The sequence below is a fragment of the Astatotilapia calliptera genome, chromosome 6 (assembly GCF_900246225.1).
Source record: "Astatotilapia calliptera chromosome 6, fAstCal1.2, whole genome shotgun sequence".
Classification (NCBI taxonomy): domain Eukaryota; kingdom Metazoa; phylum Chordata; class Actinopteri; order Cichliformes; family Cichlidae; genus Astatotilapia; species Astatotilapia calliptera.
In genome coordinates, this window is record NC_039307.1 from 33,292,856 (window position 1) to 33,320,058 (window position 27,203).

The 27,203-nt window shown below is 41.5% G+C and overlaps 1 protein-coding gene across 7 annotated transcripts; it reads right to left on the reverse strand.

Annotated features, from left to right (window-relative positions):
* tab1 (TGF-beta activated kinase 1/MAP3K7 binding protein 1) lies at positions 1-27,190 on the reverse strand. Of its 7 annotated transcripts, none has more exons than XM_026171838.1 (11): positions 26,826-27,190; positions 24,269-24,399; positions 23,478-23,631; positions 21,068-21,163; positions 20,636-20,756; positions 15,123-15,239; positions 12,418-12,529; positions 7,109-7,253; positions 6,657-6,870; positions 5,612-5,765; positions 1-1,032 (listed from the first exon to the last, which is right to left on the reverse strand). In XM_026171838.1, the coding sequence occupies exons 1-11, from the start codon at positions 26,856-26,858 to the stop codon at positions 810-812; spliced, it is 1,500 nt and encodes a 499-aa protein (XP_026027623.1). In that variant the 5' UTR covers positions 26,859-27,190; the 3' UTR covers positions 1-809. The 7 variants fall into 7 exon arrangements, with proteins under 7 accessions (XP_026027623.1, XP_026027621.1, XP_026027622.1 ...); XM_026171836.1 differs by having other exon boundaries at positions 20,636-20,774; positions 26,826-27,189; XM_026171837.1 differs by having other exon boundaries at positions 1-1,035; positions 26,826-27,188.
* Between the last annotated feature and the right edge of the window lie 13 nt (positions 27,191-27,203).

The following is a 27,203-nucleotide window of genomic DNA, read 5'->3' on the forward strand; positions in this document are numbered from 1 at the left end:
TTTCCAAATTCATTCATCTTTATTTACATCTTACACAGCGTCACAACTTTAAGTACTCGTGGTAGATAAAAAACATCATAGGTCCACTTTAAAGCAAGTTATTTATTACCAGCTTCAGTCCCAGCTGGTAGCTGATGTAATATCATAATGAAATCCCTAATAAGCCCTGCTGTACATGTTGTGTTTATATTCTAAACTGTCAATCCCTGAATAGACCTCTGAGCTGTGTAGAAATGACAACACAATGATGCAGTGTGACCGCTAGTTACATTACTTGCTGCCATAACAACCATATAAGCAGACCGTTGAGGTCTTTAACGAAGGTCAGGACGTCAAAGCAACGAATTATTGAAGAACTCTTTGGGAAAATGAAAGCTGATGGGAATTAATCTGGAGATATACTGTCATTACAACTTAAACAGTACTTTATAAAGCATTCATTTATTCAGTTTTAAGGCCTTACAGTATATAATAACTCACAGCTCCACAAGCTCCCCAGTCCACGAGATTCCCCTTTTGGTGCCTTTACATCTGAAAATAATTTTGTCAATCTGGATTACATGGATTCACTCACTCACCTTTGTCTTTTACAAATGACCAAACATCAATTTGGAGTGAAGTGACAATGTTTTCCCAGCATTTCATTGTCTTCAACTTCTGTTGAGAAGTTCATCCCCATGCACCTTTAGGTCACTTATATGTAGTAACATTACATTAACAGCATATTATAAGACGTCCCATCACGTCCCTAAATCTTTGTCCCTTTAAAAAAATCCATGTGTCAGCTTTGCTGGGAACTCCAGTGGGTCTCACTGCGGTCCCAGGCCTCCTTGCATGCTCTGGCCATCGCCATGGTCGCTCCCCCACAGTCGGTAAAACTGACTGAAGTCCACGTAGGGTGGGACCCTGCCCGTCTCGTCAGGCTGCGCCGCTTGACTCCCTCTCTGGCGGAACAGGCTTCCATCTCCTGAGCTGGAGCTGGAGCTCTGCGTCTGGGTGTTGGTGGACTGCAGAGTGGCTGTGGGGCTCTGACTGCTGGGGAGCGTGGAGGAGCAGAAGGAGGAGGAGAAAGGTGGGTGGTTGGAGAGGATGAGGGAAGAGGAAGACACAGGTATGAGGGTTGGAATAGAGGAGGAAGAGGATGAGAAGCACCAAGAGGAGGGGAAGAGGTCCATGTCACGAGTGGAGAGACAAAGGAGAGAGGTGGATGAAGGGAGAGGCCGAGCAGGACGAGGCATGGTGGAAAGAGAAAGGAGGGAGGTGGAGGAGGGGAGGGGGGGAAGGGGCGAGAGGGGAAAAAGAGGGGAAAGAGGGAGTTCAATTATGGGCTGTAGGATGTTGACGGAAGCTTGGCTGGTAGTGGGGTGAAACGTGCTGCAGGAGCGGAAAACGGAGAGGCAAGGACACAGTGAAGGGCACAGGATGGATATTGGCAAGTTGGGAACCAAGAGGAAGAGAAATATGGCTGTGAGTCAGACGGCGAGTGACAGACGGGAGCAGAGTGGAAATCATAGAGGAAGAAGAGCTGAAGAAACAATCTTGGAGGACGACGATGCAAAGGGAAGAATCAAAACGTGCACTTGTATCAATCAAAGCAGCGGGAACGTTTAGGAAATGCACTCGCACACAGAGAGCTCTTCATGCTCGCTCACTTTATAAAGCAGGCGGTTTTGAGCAAGTAGTCTGACAAGGCAAGTGCACACTTCAGGTATGCTAGGAGAGGCTGTCAATCATCCGTGCATTCCAGTAAGCACATATATAATTAACAAAGCACAATTACCACCTATGCACACAGCAAAAGAGTTTTACATGAGGAGAAAAAATAGCCTCTGTGGCTCAACAAGAACGTTTTAGGGCAGAGTGCAGATCTAAGTCATAAACGTCAATAACATGTATTACCACTGTAAATCAGTTATAAATGGCTGTTGTTTCTGACACTATATGTTGACCTTGACTATAAATATGTCATAATGAGTGTGCCGATGATGGATGACGGGATCCGAGAAGGTGCTAAGAAATGATGGAACTGAAGCATCAAGTTTGGTAGAGGAAACAAGATCTAGTGCACTAATCATCCTGATCCAAGTAAATATGTGTAAGCACATCTAAATATGCAACTTTAAAAAAAGAAAGAAAAAGATTTGGACAAAAATTGGAAAATAATTGCAGTTAAAATTAAAGGCATCAAACTCTGCTCTTCTAGAGTGATGTTTCCACCCCAAGTGTTTTGGTTCTAACTAGGTTTTTAAAAATAAGTCAGCCACCAAAAGAAGCTGAGCAAATCCTTTAAATTTACAACCTGACAAAGGCCGCGGTCAGACCAAAGTTATTGGAGTTAACTAAAACTAAGCTACAAAATAAAACTACATGTCGGGAAAAACATTTTAGTTCACTAACATTTACACACACACACATGTATGTATATATATATATATATATATATATATATATATATATATATTAGGGGTGCAACGATATTCGTATCGATATTGAACCGTTCGATACAGTGCTTTCGGTTCGGTACGCATATGTATTGAACAATACAATTTTTTTCAATTTTTTTTTTTTTTTTTTTTTTTTGTGTCCCGTTTGGATCTATAGCCATCAGAATTGTTGTCTTGAGGCCAAGAAAGATGCCAAGAGGATTTATTTTAAGTGGATCATCATATTGGTCCATTTGATTGACCTTTATTATAATTATGAATTTATTTTATTTTCAGTTGCAAACGGGACAGACATGACTGTGGGATAGGACAGGGGGAAAGAATGAAAGAAAGAGGGGGAGAGAAAGAAAGAAAACCAAAGGGGAGAAAAAAAAAAACAATACAAAATTTGTAATTTATTTTATCAACTTTCCTTCTGACGATGCTGTCTGTGTTGAGCGCTCAGTGAATCTGCATTTGACTACTCCGCCTAGGCTCGAGAGTGCAGCCTAGGCGGAGTAGTCGAACGCAGATTCACTGAGCACTCAACACAGACAGCATCGTCAGAAGGAAGAGCGCAGGGCAAGCTAGCGAGACAGAAGTGGACCTCCCCACTCTCATTCAGATCTGGCGTTTGGAATTATTTTGGTTTTCATGTGACGTATGACCCTGAAGGTAAGCGAGTCATGGACTAAAGTAAAACAGTATGTTGGATGTGCCATGCAATGCTCAATTACATGGGTGGGAGCTAGTGTGTTAGCGCAGTTAGCTCGTTAACGTGTTGGCCGTCTAGCCCCTCTGTATAGGGTAGCTCGTTAACGGAGATTTGCCGTGTTGTGGCGTTAAGGTTATTTCAACGAGATTAACCTGAAAGCACTAGTGGGAACACAACGAATATGACTGCACATTTACACTGACATCATCCTAGTGCAAAGACAAAAACAACAAGCATGCATGCTACAAACTTTAGCCGAGTCATTTAGACAGCTGTTAGCACATGATTCTCCTTATGCTGCTGAGAATATAGCCCAGAAGAAGCGGATAGTATAGCTTTTATTTTGGAAAGAGACATTTCTCTGTAATAAACTCTCTTTTCCAAAGATGAGTGATTCCTCAATCAGATACAGGGCTCGCAATATCGCTAGCCCGACGTCCCGGGGCTATCTCTGCCCTGCCTGTCGGGCTGTTGTAGGAAGGTAAAATATATGTCAATGCTTTTGCATTCTTTCAGAAATGTAGCTGGGTAATTATGTCATTGGGTGAGCCACTGTCAATATGTGACATATTGAAATCGTGTTTGAATTTGCGCTTGTTTTTTTGCTTTCACTTTGCAATCGCGCGAACTGTGTATAGAGAGCGACAGCACTGATCTGTGAGTGATGATAATTTGTGCACCAATTCCTCTGACATCGTCTTATTAATCGTTAGCTTACTATGCAAACATGACAAGTGAAATCTCCCGCAGCAAGCTTAAACATGTGAGAGGTTGATCGCGCAGAGAATCGCTGAGCTTATGTGAGTGCGGCAGGATATATATTTCACTACGATGACCTGGATGACTGAGAACCTTCACAGACAGATATACATTTTAGTTCTGCTGAGCCAAATAAGACAGGTCAGGGTGAAGAAGTGACAGCCAAAGAAAAGCTTACCACAAAACGGAGAAGTTATGACAAATCAGACTATAAGGCAAAAAGAAAGTGCAGCTTTATGGTTTCATGGACAAAAGAATTTCTGTGGCTGCAATATGACGAGCTAAAAAACAACACGCACAAGGGTTAGGGTTAAATTTAAAAACTGTACTTTTGTGTTAAAATATATATTTATAATTTTAATAAATGACAAATTAAAAAGGCATGAACATTTTTTTTTGTATCGAAAAAATATCGAACCGTGACACCAAAGTATCGAACTGAACCGTGAATTTTGTGTATCGTTGCACCCCTAATATATATATATATATATATATATATATATATATATATATATATATATATATATTTTTTTTTTTTTTTTTTTTTTTCTTTTTTTGCCTAATTAGAATAAAAAAGCGCTATATAAAAGTTGTAAAAACTACATTAAATTATCAAACTCCCTCAGGAAAACAACTGAAACTGAAAGAAAACCAAAAACAGCAAAAAGTCCAAACAAAATAAATCTAATTTGAAATGACAGAACTATAATTCTTATTCAGACTGTTCAGCACGCTGTTGCATGTGCAGCACATGTACTAACGCATGAGTCCCAAAAAGAAGAAGGAAACTGCTTCATCATGCTACGTTACAGTGAGGTGCAGGTACAGGTTACAGGTATTTTGTTGGCTGATCAAGTCCACATAGACTGCTCTGGAACATAAATATAAGCATTATTATAAATTCTGTCTGTCAGTATTCCCAAATTGGTATGCAGTTCCAGCTGTTCCACCTGACATGATCCAGATCTATATTCCTATAGTCTGTACCCGTATTCAGTCTCTCAGCAGTGCAACCCCTCTGCGCTGGTGCAACACAACTCTTTTCCATCTGCATCTCATTCATCTCTGCTGCACAGCTTGTACGGGACTGCTTGTCCCCGTCAGCCAGCAGTGGCAGCAGGACTGAGGACATTTAAGCAGCTTTTGTTCTACAACACTCAATTTCTTGGAAAAAGTATTAACAGGCACCTGCATTATCTCTATCTCTACACTGACATTTAAAAATAAAGAAAAGCAAAACAAAAGAAACAAGCTGTGGAATGAGGAAGTGGAGTTTTAAAATACATTTTATCTGCACGTGTTATCTTCTGAGTTTCAAGTGAAATTAATCATGGCGTGCCATCCCAACAGCAACAGCAGAGCGAAAGCCATGCTAACATATAAATAAGCATAGCAGTGCAGGAACACAAGGGTGTGTGAAAATAAGACCTAAAGACTCAAAATAAGTATAGCATGTGAGGGAGGACTTTCTGCTTATTTAAAAGACAGCAAAAATAAACCTAACAGCAGGGAGTGAAGAGTGAAAGCAGAACAAAGCTCGCACAGAGGATCTGCCCCACAGCAGTGCAAACAAGGGAGTTAAAATTGAGCTTATGAAACAAAAACAGGGCAGAGGTGCGTCAAAGTGAAAAAGAGGCTAATTCAAAGTATGCCCAGCAGGGGAGAAGGAGTGAGGACCCAGAGCAGGCAGGGACTCAAGACAATGCAGGCTTACCCAGGTGTCGGGGTGCCTTCCTCCAGGGTGGAGGCCGTGTTGGTTCCATTGGTCAGGGTGCTTTGTGAGGGCATGACCAGCGAGAGGGTGACACTGGTTTTACTGGTGCTCTGGCTGTTTGAGTAGGGCACAGACACGGGACAGATACGGCCGCCTGAAAGAAGAAGTAGAAGAAAGCTGAGTCATGTATATTTGTGAGCCGCCAACTAATTTCAACAAGGACTTTAGAAAAGCAAAGGTCCTGGCTCTGGGAGTAAACCCGATATTCTTCTCAAAAGCCTGATTGTTTAGGCTCTATTTGATATTCTTTTTAACAGCTCTACTCAAGGATCAGATGTTATTTTCTGATTCTTTTCCAGGAAACCGGTCTGAGTTTAAACTGGGTATCTAATAACTATGATCCGATGCTTTGGGATCACACTGATACACTGCTCCCTCTTCTGATACAAATGCCAATGCACAATCGTCAAATATAAAAATTTTATCTGATCTTCGGTTAAAATTTTTATTTAACATTCAATGAACCTCGTAAGAACAAGAACAAGATGTCCGGCATCAACCTTGCACAGCGGCTGAAACCAGATCCTACCAAAGAACGCCTGCAGAAGCACAGGAAGGACAAGCCAAGTGCACAAACACAAACAAGGACCCTAGATAGTCTTGCTTCAAAGAGACTGGCCTGGGGCATGAGCCACTTCATGCCACCTCATGATGTTGCTTTTCAAACACATGAGGGTAAAGTAAACAGAAGTTAATATGTTTATAGCAACAAAGACAGACACCTGCACAGGAAAGCGGCAGACAACCAGGGAAGTAAACCGGAGATATTCCTTGTATGGGGAATCATGCAAAATCCTTCGCCTGACACTTGTGCCTGAGGTCAGGAGCCTTTTTTTAACGGTACAGTATGAATAATGCATTCTAATGTGACTAACTCGCTAAAGTTTTAAATGAGGAAACTGTGTTGGTGTAGCTACAGCAGAAGGCCGCTTCTTAGACGTGCTTTCCTTGAGATATGAATCAATGCCTAAATGCCAGATCCTACCCTGCGTGGGCGTGAGTGCTGCATCAGCCAGTGGGTAGTTGAGCGTGCGGATGAGCAGGGTCATGTCTTCGTGTCGAGAGCAGTAAGTCGCCCTCTGACGGCCGGACACGAACACATCGTGGTGAAGCCGCTTGACCCGATCAACCACAGACTGAGCCACCGCCTCCAGACTGGTCTGCTGGGCTAGCTCTGCTGCTACCATGGCAACAATTTCCTACAATAGACAGTGGGGTCAGAGAAAGAAAAGGTTAATGTAAGAGTGGAAGAAGTAAGGAAAGGATTAGACCTAAGGACAGAAAAAGGAGCCTAGGAGAATAAAGGAAACAGAAATAGACTCGAACTAGGCAAGAAAACAAAACTCGAAAGAAAAAAATATTAGTGAAAGTAAGGAAGAAGAGGAAGGAATGACGATAAATGAGGTGAAAGTAGCTTATCAGAATGAATCTGCTAACCTGATTAGCCTGTTCGGGACCATGGGCGGACTCGAGGGCATTTATCAGTCCCTCTGACATCAGCAACAAGAAGCCTGTGACGCCTTCCAAAGACTGGCCGCCGTGAATCTCTGGCTCCGCAACAACTGGCTTTGACTTGGCTGCGCTGTCGTAGGAGACGGACAGCACTTAAATTAATATTAGACACATAAAAGGAAAGACGGTACGGGTCAAGTCTGCAAGATATGCTGGGGGAAGGCGACAGAGGGAGAATCCAGGATGAAAAGCAGACATAAGAGCCCCTGACCTCCATATAATAAACTAATCTTATAGATCCAAAGAAGCGCTTACATTGTTCACATCACATTTCCTGCACTCCCTTTGATGCTACAAAGGAGGAAATTCTATACAGACTCTATTATGTGTTTTATTGAGGATCATAATTGGAATGACTCAAGGGTTTTTTGTTTTTTTTTATTCAGTTGGCCTCGACAACAATAGGAAGAGAGAGGTGTGAGATAGAAGAGAGCACGGGGCCCCCGGATAACAGAATTTCATACAATACAATACAGTTTTATTTATATAGCACATTTAAAACCGGAAGGCACACCAAAGGGCTTCACAGTAATATGGAAAATCAACATAAGTCAATAACAGGGTACAAATCGGGCACTAGCACAGACAGGATAGAGGATCTAACAGACCAGAAGAGTTAGATAAATACAAAATCCACTAAGAAGACAAAAACAGCAGTAAAATTAATAATAAGATAATAAATTTAATAACATTTAATAAAAAATGTAAACAATTTTAAAGTTTAAAAGATTTAAAAGGGTATTAACTGGTCCTCAAAGCCAAGTCAAATAGATATGCTTTCAATCTTGATTTAAAGGATTGGATTGAGTCCAAGGCTCGAATAGAAGCAGGGAGGCTATTCCAAAGGTTGGGTGCAGCTGAAGCAAAGGCACGATCGCCTCTGGTCTTCAGTCTAAACTTGGGTTGGGCCAGGAGTAATTGACCTGATGATCTTAATGGCCGACAAGGAGTGTACAGATTGAGGAGGTCAGTGAGGTAGCTGGGCGCAATGTTATTCAGGATTTTAAAAGTGAGTAGCAAGATTTTAAACTCAATGCGATATTTGATTGGTAACCAGTGTAGATCAACAAGAGCCGGAGTAATAGGGTCAAATTTTCTAGCTCCAGTAAGAAGGCGAGCCGCAGCATTCTGAACGAGTTGCAGCCTTCGAAGAGAGAAGGCTTGGAGACCACAGTAGAGAGAATTACAATAATCTAACCTGGAGGTCACAAAAGCGTGGATAAGTTTTTCCAGGTCCCTGTGTGGTATATAATGCTTAGCTTTAGAGATGTGGCGCAGTTGGAAAAAAACAAAACAAAAAACAGATTTAACTACAGATGACACTTGCTTATCGAGCTTAAAGGAGCTATCCAAATAGACACCCAGGTTACGTATAGAATCAGAGAGCGAGTTAGCTAAGGGCCCCAGCAGGGCAACAAGCTGGTCTCGAGGAATATGGCTGTCGAACACCATAACTTCAGTTTTTTTTCTCATTTAAAATGAGAGAATTATCTGACAGCCAATCTTTAACCTCTCTCAGTCAATCGTACAGGGAGTTCAGTGATGCTGACAAATCATCAGTCAGTTGACAATAGATTTGAATGTCATCAGCGTAAAAGTGATAAGAAATATTATATTTTTCCAAATATGAAGCCCAAGGGTAGCATATACAAAGAGAATAATAAAGGGCCCAATACAGACCCCTGGGGCACACCACAGCAGAGAGGGGCAACAGAGGAAGAGTATCCTCCCATCACAACAGAGAAGGATCTATCTGTGAGGTAAGAGTTAAACCAGTTAAGGGCAGAACCCTTGATGCCTACAACATGCTCTCTAGCCTCCTCAAGAGAATATTATGATCAACCATGTCAAAGGCTGAAGACAGATCCAATAAAACTAAAACGGCAGGGCGACCAGAGTCAGCAAATACAAGAAGATCATGATAGACTCTTAGCAGGGCCGTTTCAGTGCTATGGTGTGGCTTAAAGCCAGACTGTATTTGTCAGTAATATTATTTGCAACTAAGTAAGCCTGCATTTGGAGAAAGACGGCTTTCTCTAGAACTTTTGATAAAAACGGAAGTTTCGAGATGTGTAAGGTTAAAAGAGTCAATTAGGGCAAGGAAATCGTTGGCTAGGGGGTCATCAGCACAGCAAATATGTATGTTAAAATCGCCAGTAACAAGAGCTTAGTCATAACTCAATAAAAATGAACCTAAGAAGTCAGCAAAATCACAAATAAAAGACCTATTATATTTAGGTGGTCGATAAATCGCAGCACATAGAATCGTTGGGGGTCCAGCAAGCTCCAATAGTTGAACCTCAAAACTAGAATAAGTAGGAGAGGGCAGTTGCCGAACTTTAAGTCCATCCATTCGCTTCCGCTTATCCTTTTCAGGGTCGCGGGGGGCGCTGGAGCCTATCCCAGCTGTCATAGGGCGAGAGGCAGGGTACACCCTGGACAGGTCGCCAGTCTGTCGCAGGGCCGAACTTTAAGTTTGTTTTTAAAAACAGAGGCCACGCCTCCACCTCTTCCCGAGGGTCTCGGTGAACTGAAGGTAAGGAAGCGGCTGATCTGATAATAGTTATACAGAAGTACCACCGTGCAGTTATATGCCTCCACCAGCTGGTGAAGCTGCGCTTTACATCTACAATCTCACGAGATTTATTCAGTGTAGTCCACCTCCAAACCACAGGTCACAGGATAGAGGATGTAGTCTGCCTGAGATAAATGTGATTTCTCACAGAAAATTATCAAACTAAAATGAAATGGTGTGTTGGTCCTACGCAGAGCCTGCACACAGCTTTCTGACCATCTCAGTATCTGAGCTGAGTTCTGGACACAGACGAAGCCTCTGTTTGTGAAGCAGTGCTGACACAGAGCGCCTGACAGGTGTTTTTTGTAGGGGTGAATAAAGCTATTAAAATATCTCTGGTGTTTCAGTTCTCAATCTGGTGGACGTGTAATGAATATTGACTGTCTGCCTTGAAAGGTGAAGCAACAGCTCTAAGTTGTTAAGTTTGCAAAAATAAGGTGATCTAAAGCATAATGATCACTGCTGTACATAACAGGAAACTGACACCATGTGAGATGTCAACAAGGGACTCAAGAAAAAACAAAACAAACAAACGTAGATACCAGACCCTTCATTAGTTACACCTTGCTACTACAGAGCTGGAACTCCCTTTTTTCCTTCAGAAGCGCCTTAATTCTTCATGGTTGTAAACATTCCTCACAGGTTTTGCAGCGCGTCCTTGATGTAAATCCCTCATTTAAACATCCCAAAGATGCTATTCAGCATTGAGATCCGGAGGCCGTGGAGGCCATTCGAGTACAGGACACTTATCTTTGAGGTAAAGAAACCAGTTTAAGATGATCTGAGCTTTGTGACAATGACTGTGGCTTTTAAACAATCCTCCACTGGTAGAGAGGAGGTAGAGAGGAGGACTGTTACAGGATGGATCCATGCTTTAATGTATACCAAACTTTGACCCTACATCTCAATGTCACAGCAGAAATCGAGGCATACTTTTCTTCCAGTCCTTTGTTGTGCATTTTTGTTGAGTCTGTGTGAATTGTAGCCTCTTTCTGTTCACAGATGAGAGGAGTGTTTAGCCTAACTCTGCTATAACAATTGAGCCTTTCAGTTAGCTCGAAGCAGACTGGTCCTTCTTCTCTGACCTCTGCATCAACAAATCATTTTCACTGTCACTCTTCTGGTTTTCAGACCATTCTGTAAACCCTACAGATGGCCATGTGGGGAAAATCCCAGTAGATCAACAGTTTCTGAAATAGTCAGACCAACAACCAAATCACATTCAAAGTCACTTAAATCACTTTTCTTCCCCATTCTGATGATCTGTTTGGACTTCAGCAGGTAGACTTGACCATGTCTACATGCATAAACACATCAAGTTGATTGGCTCATTAGAGATTTGCATTAACGAGCAGATGAACAGATGTAACTAATGAAGTGGCCATTGAGTGCAAATTCCCATTTTAAAAAAATATCAAAAGAACCACCAATAAACAGCTCTAAAATCAGGATGCCACACACACACACACACACACACACACGCACACGCGCACACACACACACACACACACACCTCAGAGGTTTCAAGACGGGCACCCAAGATCAGCCTCACTGCTTCACTATTATACCACTGGAAATATGTCCTTAAATATGTCCAAAAGTGGATTTTTGGCGGTCATGCTGACCTCGGTCTTTTACCGGAAAACTGTGAATCCAAGCTGACGCTTATGACACATTTAATGAAATTCCCTCCAGGCGTTCTTCAGCTATTGTGTGCACAAAAACTGGGCGGATGTTGTGGCTTTGATCTTTTAAACACTAAAATCTAAATCAGTTAATCATGAGTCACAGTGAATGGATGTAGCAAAATTAACAGGAACTTCCACAGTCAGACAGACGGAGCCGTTGCTATCACGGCACACAAAGAAGGTACGATACATTAAAAAGTTCCAGTATCTGGCCGACTTCCTTTTGAAGCACAAAGTCTTTTTTTTTTCACTGCCTGAGGGGTTTGAGGAGATCGATACTACTGTCCTGCTGCACAAATTCAAACTATATCCAAAAGCTAAGCTTAACACAAAGGCTGGCAGCAGTAGGAAATGACTCGCACATTTCTTGAAAGCTTGAATGCTAAAACCTCTAAACGTTTGAATTTGTATAGTGTTGCCCCTTTTTCACATGCAACATAGAACAGGAAATGGTTCATTAGTCACTGAATAATCTCATGTAGGCACAATCGAACAAAACACAGACTTTGGAAACGACAGCAAGCAAGTTAAAATAGACGCACCATGCTTAGTACTTTCTCTCAGTGACCTCATGCAGAGCCAAGAGTTGAAAAACTGGTGAAAACGGAGCATCTAGAGCAGTCTGAGGGATTTTTTTTATACACTTTGCTCAGGACTGCAGTGCCAGCTGAAAAGGTTAGAACTGGTCACATGGTGACAGGTCAAACTTCACAGTTTTTGTTGATTGTGTACCACGTCTTATCTTGTGATACTGGATATTTCTTCTAATCTTTCATCATAACCTCAAAACACAGGAACACAAGCTAAGCAGATGAAGAATGAGAATGGAGGAAGACAAAGAGAAGAAAACAAGTGACACAGATAGTTGAATATTTCTAGACAGCCTGGTGTTTTAGTGTATCCTTTTCAAGTTTTTGCATTTGACAAATTGGAAGAAAGAAAACGCATATTTTGTGTTTTTTCGGCTTCACCTGAGCACGTCAATCTCGTTGTAGTTAAATTTGACTCGGTAGTCTCCAAGCCTTCTGCTGCTGCTCTGTCCCGCTATCTGGCCCGCTTGTCTTATCCGAGCTGAATCCAGTCCTGCAGGAGATGAGGGAAAACGGACACATGGACGGTGAATGCTTATAGGAGATGATTTTAAGAGAGAGGAAAATTTAGCAGAAGAGGTGAAGGGGAGGATGGAGCAAAAGCACACAACCGATAAGCAGAAGCAGAGGTGGGGACGGGAAGGGAGAGGGGTGCATCTGTGTGTTTGAGCCTGGATGAAAATGCGAGGGGTGAGAGGTCACCTTGGTCTGGGTAAATGGAACGACTGTCATTTTTTTCCAATCATTAAGAGAAGGACCTGAACAATGGAATAATAATGTGAATCCCAGCAAGAGACAAGAGAACAAAGCAAGGCAGAGAGCTCGGTCTCCTCTAATGATGTGCTGTGAAACGGCGAAAACACCCCCACACACAACAAAAACACACAAAAATGCGTCTGTTTCCCCATTTCATCCATTACAGGCCAGGCTGCACCTACTGCTCTATTGGCAAAGCTAATTACGATGTATGCATTTTCTGTTATATACACAACCCTCATTACTGGACCATTAGCCTGCTCTGTCCACCACGGATGAGCAACTGTGTGCTTTCTCTAATGGCTGTGTCTGTGCTGAGCGTTATATCAAGCACAACATGCAGGGAATGTAAGACGAGGTGTGTCTGACACTGTCAATCCAAAACCCTCCAATAGTAATGTGCCAAAAATCTATTTCTGTCCATCAGTCAGAACCAAGAAGAGTTAAAAAGAAATGTCAAGATTCCCTGACTGTATCTGAAAAGTACTTAAACTCTGAGTGATAAGTTCATCGTTTATACACCCACACCGAGCAGCTTTATTTCCCCCCCATCTAATAAACACCAGTAAACTGAGAGCTATAGTTTTCATGAGAACAGCTAGAGATGCTCATCTCTCTTTTCCTATTGGCTACTGCTGTGCATTTTTCTTCTCACTTGCGAGCCCCAGGTCGCTTGCGGGCTCTTCAGGATGCTGCTGCTACATTGCTAACTCGGTCTTACAGATGGTCTCATTACTTGCGTCCCTTCACTGGCTCCCAGTTGTATTCAGGGTCCAGTTTAAAGCTCTCAACCTCACATACTGAGCATCAGCATTTCACTCTTTTTATTTATTGTGTAGCTTCTTTTTTTAAATTCTAGTGTTTGTTTTATGGAAAATTTCTTGTTTTGCTGTTATTTCCAGTTTAGTTTTAGGGATATCCAAGTATGTATACCGTGAGGAATGAGTTGTTATTTGTAGTTTGCTCACTCACAAAGAAATGAACAGTCTCTCATTTTTATGGTAGTGTCATAATGGAGAGACAGAATATCAATCAAAAATCTAGAAAAACACATATCACATAAAAGTTATAACACGGATGATGAGTATAACAATGCAGTCAGGTTTCTGGCTCCCACAGCCTGGCTGTGTGCCACTATTACTATCAGTCACTTACAAATACTCCTGGTCTCAACTTGTGTGTGTGTGTAAAGCACATCTGTCCACAGATGCAGCTTCTTCCCACCTCATCACCAACATGTGCAAGACCCAAGAGCTGTCAAAGGACGTCAGGGACCAAACTGTAAACCAGCACCAGGCTGGAATGGACAAGACCATCAGCAAGAAGCTTAGTGAGAAGCTTCAAACTGCTGGTGTGATTATCTGAAAATAGAAATATTTTCAACATCAAGCACACTCTGTCTGAGCTTATGCAAGATCTTGCCCGAAGATGGAGGATAATCACATGAAAGGTAGTTGATTAGCTCAAAACTACACGAGGAGCTTTTTAATGGTCTGATGGCAGCTGGGACAACAGTCACCAAGAACAAATTCAGTAACACACCGGTTACAAGTTTTAGACACCTAATGGACTCAAAAGGCTTGGGTGCAGGGAAGGTTCTGGGGTCAGATGAAACCAAAATAATGCTATTTGGCATAAACTCAAAGTGCTGTGTTTAGAGGAAGACCCAAAGAACATCCATACAGTCAAGCACAGAGGTGGGAACAATAATGTATGAGGTACAGGAAGACTTCAGTGCACTGAGGGGTCAAACAAAGAAAAATCTTGATGAGAACCTCCTTCTCTTAACCAGAACAAAAGTGAAGATGTGTCTTCCAGCATGACAATGACCCAGAGGGTAGATAAGGAGTAGATCAAGAAAACATTAAGGTTATGTAGTGGTTAGCCAGTCTCCTCAGTCCTATAATAAATCTGTGGAGGGAGATGAAGCTTCCAGTTGTGAAGCAGCAGCCAAGAAACCTAAACGATTTAGAGATTCTCTGTAAAGACGAGTGGTTCAAAATCCCTCCTAAGATGTGTGAAAACCTGGTGACCAACTACAAATTTTTTTTATTGCTGTGGTTAGCAACAAGGTTTTTTCCATCAAGCACTAAGTCATGCATTGCTTGGAAATCAAATACCTGTTTCACTTTAATGAGATGTGCTTTATAACTTTAATGTAATGATTAATTTTCTGGATCTTTGGCTGATAATCTGTCTCTCTAAATAAAACTCAAATTAAAAAAATAAATAGACTGTTTATTTCTTTGTGAGTAAACGTACATGTTCAGCAGCAAATTCGGGATCAAATAATGATTTTTCTCCACTATGCCACATATAATGTGTCTCACCCAGTGCAGCCAGTCTCTGCAGCTCATCCTCGTTGTCGGTACTGTGCGGTCGGCCGATCTGAAGCACCTGGTTCTGGCCGTCACTGCTGGACTTGCACAGCAGGACTCGGTTCGTCCCTGGAACCAAAGGAAAACATGTTTGAAGGTAACTTGAAATCAGCAAGAGGTAAAACTGTTAGTTGAGTCGGTTGAAGTAGATACACTAAACTGTATAAATGATCTGCTTTCCCAAGAAGAAGAAGACACATTTTCTGAGGTCTTTCAATCACAGGTGCAGTTAGTAATACAAGTGACTGTATTTCCCTCTGATGTGTCGAGGTATAAAGTATGTTTGATCAGTGGATCAGCTAACAGTGAACTGGAACACAGCAAACATTAACAGTATTAGTTGCTCCTATGTTGTTGTTTTTGCTTAAAGACATTTAAATGTTATGCAAATATTAAGGCTCTACTGGATCATGAAACTGAAAGCAGCCATTATTGTTATACTTTACCCTGTGTTCAACAAGTCTAAATATCTGCTATTAACAAGGCCCCATTGTGCCTCCGATGTTTTCACTGAAGCTCTCAGCTAAGAGCTGATTCACCTCCAGGCCTTTTTCGACTTTAGTTGTTGTGGTTACTGGGGTGAATCATACTGAAAACTAATTTCAGTGTTTCTTGTCAAACCAAACTTTGAATGGTTGTATGTGTTACTTTTACAAGGAGAACAGCACCACACACACGATCAATACTTTATTATTTTTTTACTATCTGTAAAAAGCACTTATGTGTTTTCATTACTCACCAAAGCTAATGCTGACTTAATTCCTGTTAAATTTTAATTAATTTTACTCAGCGTTGGCTAATGAACATCTGGTCGACAAACTGTTTTTTTTTAAAGGTTGTAGAGGTAAGTCATCAAATGGTAAAATAAGCTGTAATGACCAAAAGCATCTTTGTAAGCATATTGAGGCAAAATTGGGCCTTTTAGCATACTGTTTTTTCTGCACTATAAGGCGCACTTAAAGTCCTTTAATTTTCCCAAAAAACGACAGTGTGCCTTATGTATGAATTCTGGTTGTGCTTACTGACCTCAAACCAATTTTATGTGATACACGGCGCTCAAACATCTGTCAAAAAATGTTTTAGTACGACTTTGGTAAGCAAGAAGCAGCACCGCTCGATGGATTGTCGGAGCGTTACGGCTACTGTAGTCAGGAGCCTTGTGGAGTAATCTGCGTCCAAAACTCCGTCTGCTTCAGGTCCCAAAGTCAAACGAACACTGCGGCACACTGTGAGTTAAAAACTGTCTAAATTCTTTCATCTTTAATAAAATGATCAGCGCTGCTGCTTTACCAGGTGTAAAAATTAAGTTTAACATCCATGAAAACAGAATATATTAAATTTAACAGAGTTAGACGTTAGAAGGAAGTTAGCTCGCTAGTTTCCACCTAAACATATAGCATGTTCTGACAGAGATTTCTGAAAAAATTTAAATGTACAGCTCTGTCATCACTTCCAACATAAATGAAGACAGAAAACTAAACAGCAGGGACGTTTGTAGGGTTACTAACTGCTTAATGTGATTTATAATCCGGTGCGTCTTACGGTCCAAAAATACGGTACAAGTCAAAGGAGCTGCACAGTTTTTGGCACATCTGGATTTTCTTTATTCTTCAGCCCTGCTGGTTGCTCTTTGGTGTAGCCTTTTTTTTTTTTAAAAAGACCACAGAGCTAACATGTCTCTTTTAGCATCAAAAACAAAGGATTGCTTTTAAAATATTATATACATGTCAATAAACAGGTGCCATAAGGTGCACCTTCCATATAAAAGTTTATATAAAAAAGTTTTATGAAATAAAAACAAGACAAAAAATGTTAATTACAAAAAAAAAAAATACTGTCTCATCTTTCTCAGCCCCTATCCATATTCATGAGACATTTGGACTTCTAATTTTTGCACGCATTAATCATGCAGAGGCTTTGATGTTGCTCTGAGGTTACTCACAGGTCCGACTCTCCACCAATTAACGAGCTAAGACACTGTGGTACTTTTAAAAAGCTAAATATTAATTATTTGCCTCTGCAACCACACAAAAGCTGAGCAGGGAGAGATCAATGATTAATTCACTTTTATATTAATAGTTTGGGGCCGCTGAGCCGAAGCACGGTGCAGTTCCACGCTGCCCCCGCCTCCGGCCAAATCTTATGTTCGGCTGTGTGTGTGTGTGTGTGTATGTGTGCATTATTCATATAATCCGCACATAAGGGCATCCGGATCAGCCCCAATACACAGGGAGGGGTCCGTGTCACCTTCTGTGTTAATCAGGTAGTGTTGGGTTTAAATCTGATGTGATAGTCAGGAAAACGCACGTCTGTTAATCTGTAAAGAGCAGCCAACCATTTCTGATATTGAGCGTTTACATATCGGCGCCCTTCCCCCTTTCTCCAAACACTCCAACTTGCAGCTCAAACTGTGACTCACATGACCTTAACTGTCAAACTGCGTTTCACATCAACACACAGCTGGGAGTGATTTTCAAGCACACTTACTCCTATGTTTAAACATCCCTGGGCCTCATGTTCTGTCAACTTTGAACTCTTGACCTCCCCCCCCCCTCCCCCCTCACTCACACAAAGCACCAGAGGGGACAACAGTCCCTCCTTTCTACCATCTACTAATTACTACCCACCTCCCCATATTGTGCCCTGTTCCACGTCCTCAAGGACAAAAGAAAAATCCAACTGAGAGGGAGGGGCTCTTTTCCTGTGTGTGCCCCAGCATCAAATCAGGAAGCTAAAAGAAAGAAACGTGAAGCAGTGCTTTTAAAGGGTTTTGCAAAACTGAGGTATTTCCAATAGGTAAGATTCATCCCCTGGATTAGTGAATAAATCCACCAAAAATAGGAATATCCAGTGTTCACATTTATCTGAAACAAAGCTCAATATGCAGCAGCCTTTGGCAGCAGCTTTGATGATTATTAGACTGAAATCCTTCTGGGGGAAAATCGCTGTCGCTCTTCAAAGTTGGTGCGTCTGTGTGGGAAGAACTGCGCCCTGCTGCCTTGTTTGAACTTTCTTACAGTTAAGGATCTAAAATGGCCTGCGGGTTTGTGTATTCAGATATTAACAGTAGATGCTCGTTTTCCACTCTGAAGCTTAAAGAACACATAAACACACACAATAAATCATGCAGGCAGAACTAGCTGTTATGATGCTAGTACTGCAGCTGTTGTCCGCGGGAGCCGAGTCGGCAAGCTGGGATTTAAAAATATTGATGGACACTGTTGGTATGGTTTGAATGAAAAGAGTCAATATCATTCCATAACTCCATCTGTCTGTGGGCTGCTGGAAACACAGCATGTGGAAATGCTGTGATGGCATTTGGTTATATACTAACCAAATCACCATCTCTGACGAGGCTTCATTGACATATAGCATATATTACATTGCCAAAACTATGTTTGACTGCTTTTACATGCATCTAACTCGAGTAACATCCCATTCCCGTTTAACGTGATGTTGACCCCTTTGCAACTATATCAGCTTCAACTCTTCTGCAAAGGCTTTCCTCAAGGTTTCGGAGTGATTATGGGAATTTTTGACCATTCTTCAGATGCAAATTTGTGAGGTCAGACACTGATGTTGGACGAGCAGTCCCAGCTCACAGTCTAAGCTCTAATTCATCCCAAAGGTGTTCTGTTGGATTGATGTCAGGAAACTGTAGAAGCCAGTCAAGTTCTCCCACTAAAATTCGCTTATTCATAGACCTTGCTTTGTGCACTTATTTGCAGTCATATTAGAACAGGAAGGGGCCATCTCCAAACTGTTCCCATGAAGTTGGGAACATGAAATTGTCCAAAATGTCCTGGTACGCTGAAGCATTAAGAGTTCCTTTTACAGGAACTAAGCCCAACTCCTGATCAATAACCCCACACCATAATCCTGCCTCCACTAAACTTTACACTTGACACAAAGCAGTCAGACAAGTAACGTTCTCCCGACAACCACCAAACCCATGCTTGTCCATCAGAACTGCTAGACGGAGAGGTGTGATTCGTTACTCCAGAGAACACATCTGCACTGCAGAACATTTCAGCTGGACTACTCCTAGTAGTCCAGCTGAAATGTGAGCTGACAACTATGTGAGCTGATGCTGAGCATTCAGCATCAGCTCACATAGTTGGTTAAAAACAAGAAAACCCCAAATACCCTCTTTGAAGAGATGGAGGTTTCATGGCTTTAAAAGAGAGTCTGGCAGCACTCTTTAGAAAGAGAAGTCACATAGGAGTCTGCAGAATCTGCCACACAAGTTTAAATCTACTATTTATGAGTGTTACGATTTTTTCTCAGTGCTGTCAGGTAGCTATCAAGTTCCATGGCAGCTGGCATAGATTTATATGTATGTTTTGTCTTCACTAAACCTTTCTGCGTGTGGATTAACAACTCATTTTCCCCCTCCTTTACCTAGTTGATAGGCAATGAAATGACACAAAAATGTTCCCCGCTTGTGTTCGTTTGCTTTGTTTAAATAAGAATACTTTAAAGTGGGACTATTATACTCTTTCTTAGTGCCACCCTTTCAGACAGCTTTCTTCTCATCAGCTTCACTCGAAAAAAAAGTCTGAACAACAGGTGGGAAAGGCCTCTGTGATCAGTTTTCCAAACGTCAGATCTAGCAGATCCCCAACACCACTGGCTGATTTGAAGTGTCACATTATAACAGAGCCGGCACCTTATTTTATAGATGGCTGCAGACACTCACTGTTGTACCTCTCCCCTGACCTTCTCTGTACATACTGATGATGACTTGAACCAAAGATATTACATTTCAAATGGATTAATCACTGCATATTTTGTGTTGCCACGGTTTGTTATTGTGTAATTTGGCATGCCTCAGCCTTTTCTTCCTGTTTCCCTTCCTCAAAAATGCCTTCTTGACAGCCAGCCTTCCACTGAGACCATCTCTGATGAGGCTTCACCATTTCTTTGGAAGTTCAGTTTAGGAAATGGGAACAAATTCTGTGTTTTAGTGCCAAGCTTCTAGTAACAAAGTGCCTAAAGATACAATTTAAAATGAGTTCTTTATCAAGTTGTTATGTGTAGACACTGCACTGCTTCATCCATTGACACAAACTATTATTCCCTAATGTAACACTATATTGGCTCTCAACTGCATCAGGATGCAATACAGCCATTTCTCCAACCTTTAATAAGGAAGGCATTATTCTCCGTCAGTGAACAAGTGCATTCCATAAGTATATATAGAGACTGTGACACTGTGGAGCTAACATGGATTTTCATGCTGAAAGCGGCCTCGGTCATTTCCACAGAGTGGCCAGTAACCAAACACAAATCTGTGTGAAGCCTGACATCTGCTGGTGCAAAGCAGACTGTGTCATGGCTGTCTGTTACTGGCTGGCCTTTTGGTGGTTTTGCTGCCAACTGTTTCTGTTGCAAATGATCGAGTGCGATCACACATTAAACAGGAAATCAAAGCGTCATCGCTGACATAACCAGAATCAACTTACCAACGTTTGCAATGTAGAGCTTGTTATTGAGAATGAGCGCCACCGCAACCGTGGCGCCTCCTGACACCTCCTGCTCTAGCTCCTTCAGCCGCTCCATCACCTTTTGACTCTGAGGAGAAAGCTGGTGGAACGGAACATTCTGATTGGCCGAGAGGTGAAGGCACAGAGTAAAAGATGGAAAGGAAGAGGAAAATGAAGCAAGTAGGAGCAGGACAGATGATAGGAAATGAAGGGAAAAAAGAGAGAATTAGACAAATGATAAAAAAGCAAGAAAAGAATAAGAGCTGAGTATCTTATCTGACGAAAGAGAGTGATGAGCCCAAATAAAAGAATAACAAGCTCATTCTCCCGTGGCTAAATACTTGCTCACATCAAAGCCTAAATCTGTGGTTGTTATGGAAACCAAAAGAGAAAAGAAAAAAGTGTTCCTACCTCATTGTGCGGTAGGAGGTAGTTGCTCAGGTTAGCCTTCTCAGCCAGAGCATCATCTATGGTTTCAAAGTAGCTCTTCTCCACCACATCAAAGGCCTGCAGTGCAGCAACAACAGCGTGTATAATGTCAAGTGTCAACACACGTGAGAGCGAGCGTCACTACTGAACACTTAATGCTACTGAAATGTCAACTCAGGCTTAATGGGCCTGGACTGCAGCTGGCAGTGATGGTCCTTGTTTTGCTCGTGACCAGAGCAGAACAAGGACCATCACTGCCAGCTGCAGGCCAAGAAGCTACAGTTGGAGATTCAATGAATGAAAACAAGGACCACGAGATCAGCAGGTAGAGGAAGTAGAGAGTGAACTTGAGTGAACTTTCAGAACAGCAACGAGGGGATTGTCTGCTACTGAATGAATTGCAGATGGCACTGAAGACATGACAAACATAAGATAAGAACACACATGCAGCCCGCGTTCACACAAAAAAAAATACTTATTACATATGTGCACAGAAAATCTATAATCTATAAACTACAACAGAGAATTTTTACTGACTGAGTAGTGAAAAGTGAAAAACACCTGGGAGACCTGCTATGTGAGAGAAGCACAGTGTATGAATACGGTTCATTTATGCCACAGTAGTGCATAATGACCCACACAGAGCATCTTTCTATAATCTGACTAGCCCTTAAATGCACTGCACGGTTATGTTTCGTTTTTTGTTTAACGCAAAAAGCTTTAAGTCGCATTAAACGATCGTTAAAAAGTGAAACAGGCATTTCACATTAATATGATTTAAATAATATCCATAAATGTTTTTGTAATGTGGGGGAAAATAAAACCGCTGGCTTAAGTATTAAATCAAAATATGTAGCGGCAGCAAACGCAAGCAATGTCTTTGAGGCAAGAATGAGATTTTACACTTTTATTCATTTATTAAAATAATCAGCGCAGTTTCTGCCTCAAGGAACTGCGCTGATTATTTTAATAAATGATAAGGCTGGCGTTTCTCCAGATTAGCTTATTAATGACATGTTTCCGAAAAGTTTTATACAGCATGTCTGAGTATATATTTTTTTCCATATGAAAATAAAGCCTTGTTTATAATGTATTAGTATTATTTATATACTAAAAGGTAATAACTTCAATGTAGCTTTATTTTAAACATATCTGAGGGTAGTTTAAACATTTAACCCTCACATAGCGACCACGGTGGGCCAGTGCGTTTCTATGATTTTGTATAAAACACCCTGTATTTTAACATTTTTGAATAATATCAACACTTAGCAAAGGACCAGGACTAAAAATAAAAACGTGAAGATGAAATATTTTGTGATCTTTCACAGTTTTACCCCTGAGGCACCTCAAACACTGCGGTCAGTGTTTCTCTCAGATCACCGGTTACCTCGTAATACCAGGTGTGGAGCATCCACAACTATTTACTATGGAGGAGGCTGCTTGTGAAAGGAAAGCGATACAAGTCGCTGAGTCAGTGAACCTCACTTCTTCCTGAACACAGCAATACTGAACTGAGTTGTTGAGGATTTCCAGAACCTTTCCGTAAGTGTGTGCTGCTGTTTTTGGCACTGTTAGCTGCTGTTAGCCTGTGTTACTGAAACCTCCTTCAAAGTGGAAGTACAAGGCTGGACTTGGACTTTTAGTGAATAAACTCCCATACAACCTGAGAATGTAATCAAACTGTTTAGCAGAGGGAAAGCGTGCTTTTTTAGGACACTCTAGCCTGTTTTCTGGCATAACGTTAGCTTATAATTAGCAACTGCCGTCACAGCTGGCTCTTGTCTGCTGTCGGGAGACATGAGGGGTCACATGTCTGATCTGCTGAAAATCAGCAACTACAACAATACTAGGAATAAATAAGAACGTTCATAAGATCCCTGTATTCCCTGTATTCAGTTCAGGACATGGGGCTTCAGGTGAGCATGGAGCTGGAGGAGGCAGATGAAGAAGAGGAGGATGACAAAGAGATGATGAAATGTACAAAAATAAAAATAAAAATGACCCAATTTCTGTCATCGTCAATAAAATGATCAGTGTGGCTGCTCTACCAGGAGCTCTACCAGCTCTACTTTGATCCACCTGCCACCAACACAAGGTTAGTCATTGTGCACGGTTTTGACGACTCGCTGTGAAAAAATTCCTGATCTTAAGCTACATGTTCCAACTGAAAGCCTCAGAATGATTCTTTCATGGATCGCTCATATATTTGGTTATTAAACGCAGTAAGAGCTTGGGACCAGAAGCAGGGCTGACACAGACTGGGCTAAAGAGGCTTAAAGATTCATTTTGTGTGTGCAGTGTTTTGTCACAGGCTCTGCCTTAACAGACTGCAAAAGCAAGAAAATGTTTCTAGTTTCTTTCCTCAACAGTTACAGCAGTTAACTTAACAGACCTGTGTGAGGATCCTGCGGACGTCGTTGTCTGTGTGACCGGAGTTTAGCTGCCCCAGGAGCAGTTCCGCTGTCAGACACTGGGAAGCAAAGTTGGCCACTCTGCTGCCATCGTAACCATTAAAAACCCCGTACAGGAAACAGCCATCGTCACCTCTGTGGGAAAAAAAAAGAAAAGCTCAACAAACATGGCACCTATGTTTGAAAAAACTATGGATTACTCTCAGAGCCGTGCTATCTTTTCACGTTTTCGCTGTGTTTGTTGCAGTAACAAATGTAAGAACATTTGTATAAAAATGATTCATTTACAAATAATTAGACGAGCAAAGTCACAACGATGAAACACATTTCTCTGGCAGAGCCTGAGCCTCTATAAAAAGGGACATATACCAACTACCTATTTCTTTACCGCTTCAGTGACTCAGACATTACCAGTGCACATTTAAAGCTACATGTTTATGTGCTCTGCCCAGGCATTGCTGTGTTTTCCTGCTAAGTCCAAGATCTTTGTTTTTCTGTGAGATTAAATAAGAAACTATTCAGGATTTTACTGGTAAGAAACACTGCTACCGATAAGTTTGATCATAAATCTCAGTACAGTTTTAAGTCAGCAAGTTTCCTTACAACATTAGCAAGGACTGGCCCAAGTAAACAGACAAACTCAAAGTGGATGCATTATGCATGTTCCCTGCGCAGTATTAGTTTAATTCTTGCACTTTCTAAAGCAGCTCTGAACAAGTTCACAGTTCAAAACGATGACCCTTATTTGTCTCACACTGGACGAATCGTGTACCTGAACCTGAGGTGTCCATCCTCATTGGGGTGGCTCTGAGTTCCTTTGCCATCAGGGCCGTACACACAGTTGGGTGCTGTTCCGACCCCACACATCTGACACAGAGGCAGGTCATCTGTCCAGCTTTGATGCTGCTAATAAAAAAAAGAAAGAAATCAAAAAAGAAAAATCAAACAAATACTTGGCCTACGTGCTAAACTCAAGTTTGAAAGCAGTATTTGTTTAAAATAAAAGATTTAAACCGACACAGAAATGAATTAAACTGTCATCACAGATATTTTCCCTACACCTTTATCCTATAAAGTTGCCATAATGAAGACAACCAGCTTTGATATGATGAGGTTTCATTGACATTTGAATTTATTAAATGGTCCAACAGGAAATTACAAACACTTCTGTCAGATGCAGCAACACACTCAGCACCGATGGTGCTTTTGTTTGTACTGCAGCCTCCCTGAGCCAGAAAAATAGGTCATTCATCATTAGGTGCTCCTATTATACTATACTATACGATTTATTTTGCATTACTCTTAAGCATATTTCACTGTTAACATTGTAGATGACGTTCCTGGTGTCAGTCACTATAAACACATTCAGTATACTTGTAATGGAAAGTGTCGCACACAGTCGTGGTGAAAACAAAGCACATCCTCTTTCAATTCTAAAGTTTTATTATTATAAAGTTACGTTTTTATTATTTACACAAATTAAGCCAAAATGGAGAAACTGTGTGTGAATAAACTAAGCACACCGTTACTTACACTGCTTCCAAGTGAACACCTCTATAACATCAGACATTTTGGCTGTTGAGATGTGTGTCACACGCATAAGGAAAGACGCTAGCGATGATCTTAGAGAAGTAAGTGCTGTCTCAATCAGTCTGGGGATGGTTGGAAAGGTTAGAAGTTCTTTTCTAAACAATTTGAAACTGGGTACAACTTTAGGACTGAAAGAGGGTGTGTTTACTTTTCACTGTGACTGTGAACGACACTTTCTATTACAGATAAGCCAATGTCTTTATAGTGATATCGATACAGCAGATTATAATCTACATGGGCAGGTTAATACTCTGAGGTTTTGCCACAGTGCACAGTGACATGTTTGGACAAAACCAAACACACCACATCAGCACAAATGCAACTCAAGAGGACAATGATCCAAGTAACAAGTCTACAGGAAAATGGTGGAAAAGGTGTGGGGGCTGTGGCTCAGTTGGTTTAGTGCAGGGGTGGGCAACTCCAGGCATCAAGGCCGGTGTCTTGCAGGTTTTAGATATCACCCTGAGTCAACACACCTGAATCAAATGACCAGTTCACCAGGCCTGTGGAGAACTTCAAGACATGCTGAGGACATAATTTAGCCATTTAAATCAGCTGTGTTGGATCAAGGACACATCTAAAACCTGCAACACACCGGCCCTTGAGGCCTGGAGTTGCCCACCCCTGCTTTAGTGGGCTGTCTGCCAATAGGAAAGTTGGTGGATCAATTCTCGACTTCGATGAGTGTGTGTTAACACTTAGGTGTAGACAAAAGAACTTTATAAATGTGTGTGTGTGAGAGAAAGAGAGATGGAGTGGCTATCACTTATAACAGAAGCACTTTCAGTGCTCAAATACAGCAGAAATGCGCTAAGAGCCAGTCCATTTATTTGTTGCAATAGTCCAGTCTTCAACCTGACTGAAATGCTGTGGTGGGGGATGTGCATAAAGAGATACTAATAAACCGAACAATGAAGTCAAACAAAGAAAAGTCAGCCAAAGTTCATCACAATGATGTGAGGTAGTGATAAAGTCGTACACAAAACTTCAACAACTACTGCTTAAGGTGGTTCAACAAGCTACTGAATCGTGGTCGCTTTCAGATTGCTTCTACATTTGAACTTATTTAACAAGAACTAATAACAGTGTGTCTGTCATGTGTTGTTGTTCATCTGAGGTTGTATTTACCTGCTCAGAAGGATAAACTGTGTACTTCCGTTTTACCACACCTGTATCTGCCTTACCTTGCCTAAAGTTTTAATGTGAATCATTGACGCCCAGGAGAGACCGATAGCATCTCCGCGTAGGGCAAATGGGAAGCAGTCTATGTAAAATTAAAAGTGTCATAAGATATCTACATAATCACAAAACGACTGAGAAAAGTTAGTCGCTCGGAAAAAGTCGTTTGTGTTGTTCACAATATGGCTAATTACCAGTTTGTGACTCTCAAGTTTAGCTAATTCACACAGGTTATATGGACGATATCCCAGGCACTGCAACTGCAACAACAGCATCGGTCGTGTTATTGTCTCCTCCTGCTTCAAGTGATAGCGTTTCTCGGTGCTGAATACAGACGCTAATAAATCGTATTAGTCCATTTTTTTTTCAATTAAGGTGCCTAGCTAACTGTTAGCCAAACACTCCATGAGCTCAACTAAATTAGCTACACAGGAAGCATTGGACCAAACAACCAGCGATGAACACCGAGAAAAAGACTGTAAGGCGCCAGTCTTCAAAAGCAGAGGAACTTTGCACATATTGAGTTACTGAGAGTAACAAACGGCAGGCTTTTCACTTACGCTCTGCATCAAATTCCTACGCTGGGCCGCCATGTTGAACGGAACTCGTTACGTTCACGATTCAGCACAGAGGTAGAAAATCTTAGCTTCAAAGTCTGAAGTTGGAAGGCAAGCTATGCGAGAGTAAAATTGAACTAAAAATATATATCTAAACCGACAGCTAAATTCACCATTACCAGGTAGTATACGGATATAAAACGTATTCACATATTAAAATTATTGTTATCGCGTTTTAACAACAGGAACTGCATACACGTCTTGCTTTCTTATACCCGTCTTTCCTAATTCTTCCACATGCAAGTCTGTGAGCCATGATCCAAATTCAGGGGCTGCGTCCCTTGAAGGATATCGGAGACGGTAAGATTTACACTCGTCTGC

Bases quoted from the DNA above. Each gene is read 5' to 3' on its own strand.
- tab1 (XM_026171831.1), bottom strand. From the start codon at position 26,540: ATGCTGTTGTTGCAGTTGCAGTGCCTGGGATATCGTCCATATAACCTG. The intron at 12,530-15,122 runs GTGAGACACATT...CATCTCCTGCAG, and splicing joins GCAGAGACTGGCTGCACTGG to GACTGGATTCAGCTCGGATA. The intron at 6,871-7,108 runs GTTAGCAGATTC...TGTCTATTGTAG, and splicing joins GTCCCGAACAGGCTAATCAG to GAAATTGTTGCCATGGTAGC.